Here is a 2,340-nt window from a genome sequence, read left to right as displayed (position 1 = left end):
CGGGCAGCGCCGGGGTAAGTCGGAGCTGGGGATCCTGTCGCCTCGCTCCTCCAACTCCACCATCATGTCACAGCACCAGTGGGGACTGTCACCCCGCGCCAGGGCTGGAGAGGAGAGGGGCAGGGTGACCGCTGGGTGCTATGGCACCCAGGGTGAGGGCAGGGAAGGAGGGCACCACTCACCGGCACAGCTCTTCTGTCCCCCAGCAGCATCTGGAAGAGCACATGGGGAAATGGGGGGGAAAGTCCCAAAATCTATGGTCAGTCCACCCCCTGCCCACAGGGGAAAGGGGAGGCAGGAGAATCTGGCAGCTGCCAGGTTCCGAAGGAGCAGGCCTATAGTTATGGGCTTCAGAAAGCAGCTGACAGCCATGGGGCTGGGAAGGCAAAGCCACCATGCCTGCAGTGACACACCACCGCTTCCAGCCCCACAACCTGGCTCACAGAGGAGACCCTGGGCTGCTGGACCAGGGTTTTAAAATAGCCCCCAGCAGTAACCTCCCCTCCACTTCACTCACCTCTGCCAGCTCTCCATACCTCCCAGGGGGAAAACTCCCTTCTAGCCTGGCCACGTTTTGGGGTGAAACGCCACCGTGGTCTTGGGTCAACACTTACCCATGGGAAAACCTTCCCTCCCAGCCTCCACAACCCCCCCAGGCTGGGGGTGCCCGCATCCCCCTCACCCACCACTCACCAGGCAGCACCAGGAGCAGCAGGATGGTGCCCAGGAGCAGGTTCATGCCGCTTTGTGGGGTCTCCTGGCCAGCCCCGGCCATCCCACGATGTTCTGCACCCCTCATCCCAGCAGCTCTGCTCCTCCCTGGGCTGCCCCAGGAGGAGGAGTAACTTGCTGCTGCTCTTGAGGCAACAGCTGTGTCCTCATTTCCCTTCTGTGGGTTGGCAAGTGATCTCCTGCCCCACTCGCAGCAACAGCGGTAACCGTCACAGCCACGTCGTTTCCCCCTTGGCTGCTTCCCCCAGCTGATTTGGGGCTTTTTTCCTTCCCCTTCTCAACCCCATCCTGCCAAATCCTTGGTTGATGGCCCTCACCAGCCCAGTGATTTGTCAAGGCAAACGGGGCATCCCACAAGCTGCCGGGGATCAAACATTCCCTTCCTGGGATGGTGCCCCTGCCCTGGCCAGCAGCTGGGTGGAGGGACATGAGCCGCCAGCGGAGCATCATCCGGAAGGGGAACCGGTGGGCTGGGAGATGCGGTGCCGCACTCGCAAGCGGCACAGCCAGGACAGCCGCACTCTGTGGCCCCACAACCACCGAGGGACGTGATTCCCATCCTACAGAGCCTCCCTCTTTGGATTCTCATCCTCCGCCAGCCTCCCGCTTCACTGGGTAGCGATGGTCGCCGGACACTGCTTCCTGAGCTGCAGCACCCTCCTCCATCAGCCTAACCCCTACGGCACCGGAATACCGGTGCTCTGCCGGGAATGCCGTTACTGGTCCCAGCTCAGCAGGATCCTATGGGGTGAAATGCCAGGGATAGGACAGCCCCAGCCAAGGGATGGATCCCATGGGAGAGCCTGCGAAGACACCCAGCAGAGAGACCCCAGTGAGCCACAAAGGAACAACTTTAATGGACACAAGCCTAGTGTGCGGACACGCTCATTGAACTTCTACACCATCCAAAGATGGGCATTCAACGAAATATCAAAAATAGATTATTTCAGCTGCTAGAGGGTGTCACGGGGGCAGAGAGATACCATCCTCACTGGGGAAGGACCCTCTCAGTGACCACCAGCAAGGGCTGAAGATGAGGCCTCTCCCACCCATCATCCCTGGCCTCGGGGCACAGGAGGGGACATCCAGAGGCACTGGGGGCCCTGTTCCTGCCCCTCCTGCTTTCTGCGTCCCTCACTTCCCAGATGTCATGGTTTAGGCTCAGCTGGCAACAACAGACCAGGCGGCCACTCGCTCACGCCTCCATGAAAACACAAGGAAAGGGGGGTGGGTTGAGACAAGGACAGGGAGGCGTCACTCACCGGTTATGGTGATGGGCAAAACAGTCTTGACTTGGGGAAGAAAACTCCATTTAATCAGTTACCAAACAAATTGGGGTAGGATGATGAGAGACAAAGCAAAACAGATCTTAAAAAACTTCCCCCCAACCCACCCCCTTCTCCCTGGGCTACCTCCTCCCCCCAGCAGCGCAGGGAGATGGGAATGGGGGTTGTGGTCAGTTCATCACTCCAGCAGTGTTCCTGCTGCTCCTTCCTCCTCAGGGGAGGATCCTCACACTCTGGCCCTGCTCATGTGGGTCCCTCCCACGGGAGCCAGTCCTCCACAGACTTCTCCAATGTCAGTCCTTTCCATGGGCTGGCATGGTAA

The 2,340-nt window shown here is 59.7% G+C and overlaps 1 protein-coding gene across 1 annotated transcript in view; it reads right to left on the bottom strand.

Annotated features, from left to right (window-relative positions):
* The window catches only part of GPR97 (G protein-coupled receptor 97), a 5,178-nt gene extending 4,403 nt beyond the window's left edge, over positions 1-775 (bottom strand). Inside the window, exons 1-3 of the mRNA XM_010153860.1 lie at positions 694-775; positions 183-212; positions 11-104 (exon numbers count right to left, since the gene is read on the bottom strand). Coding sequence (XP_010152162.1) covers positions 11-104; positions 183-212; positions 694-775 — 206 coding nt within the window. The remainder of the gene's footprint in view (positions 1-10; positions 105-182; positions 213-693) is intronic.
* Positions 776-2,340: the final 1,565 nt, after the last annotated feature.

The sequence above is a fragment of the Eurypyga helias genome, unplaced genomic scaffold (assembly GCF_000690775.1).
Source record: "Eurypyga helias isolate BGI_N326 unplaced genomic scaffold, ASM69077v1 scaffold3586, whole genome shotgun sequence".
In the NCBI taxonomy this organism is placed as follows: domain Eukaryota; kingdom Metazoa; phylum Chordata; class Aves; order Eurypygiformes; family Eurypygidae; genus Eurypyga; species Eurypyga helias.
The sequence above is the reverse complement of the archived record's forward strand: the minus strand, read 5'-3'. Positions and strand labels throughout refer to the sequence as shown.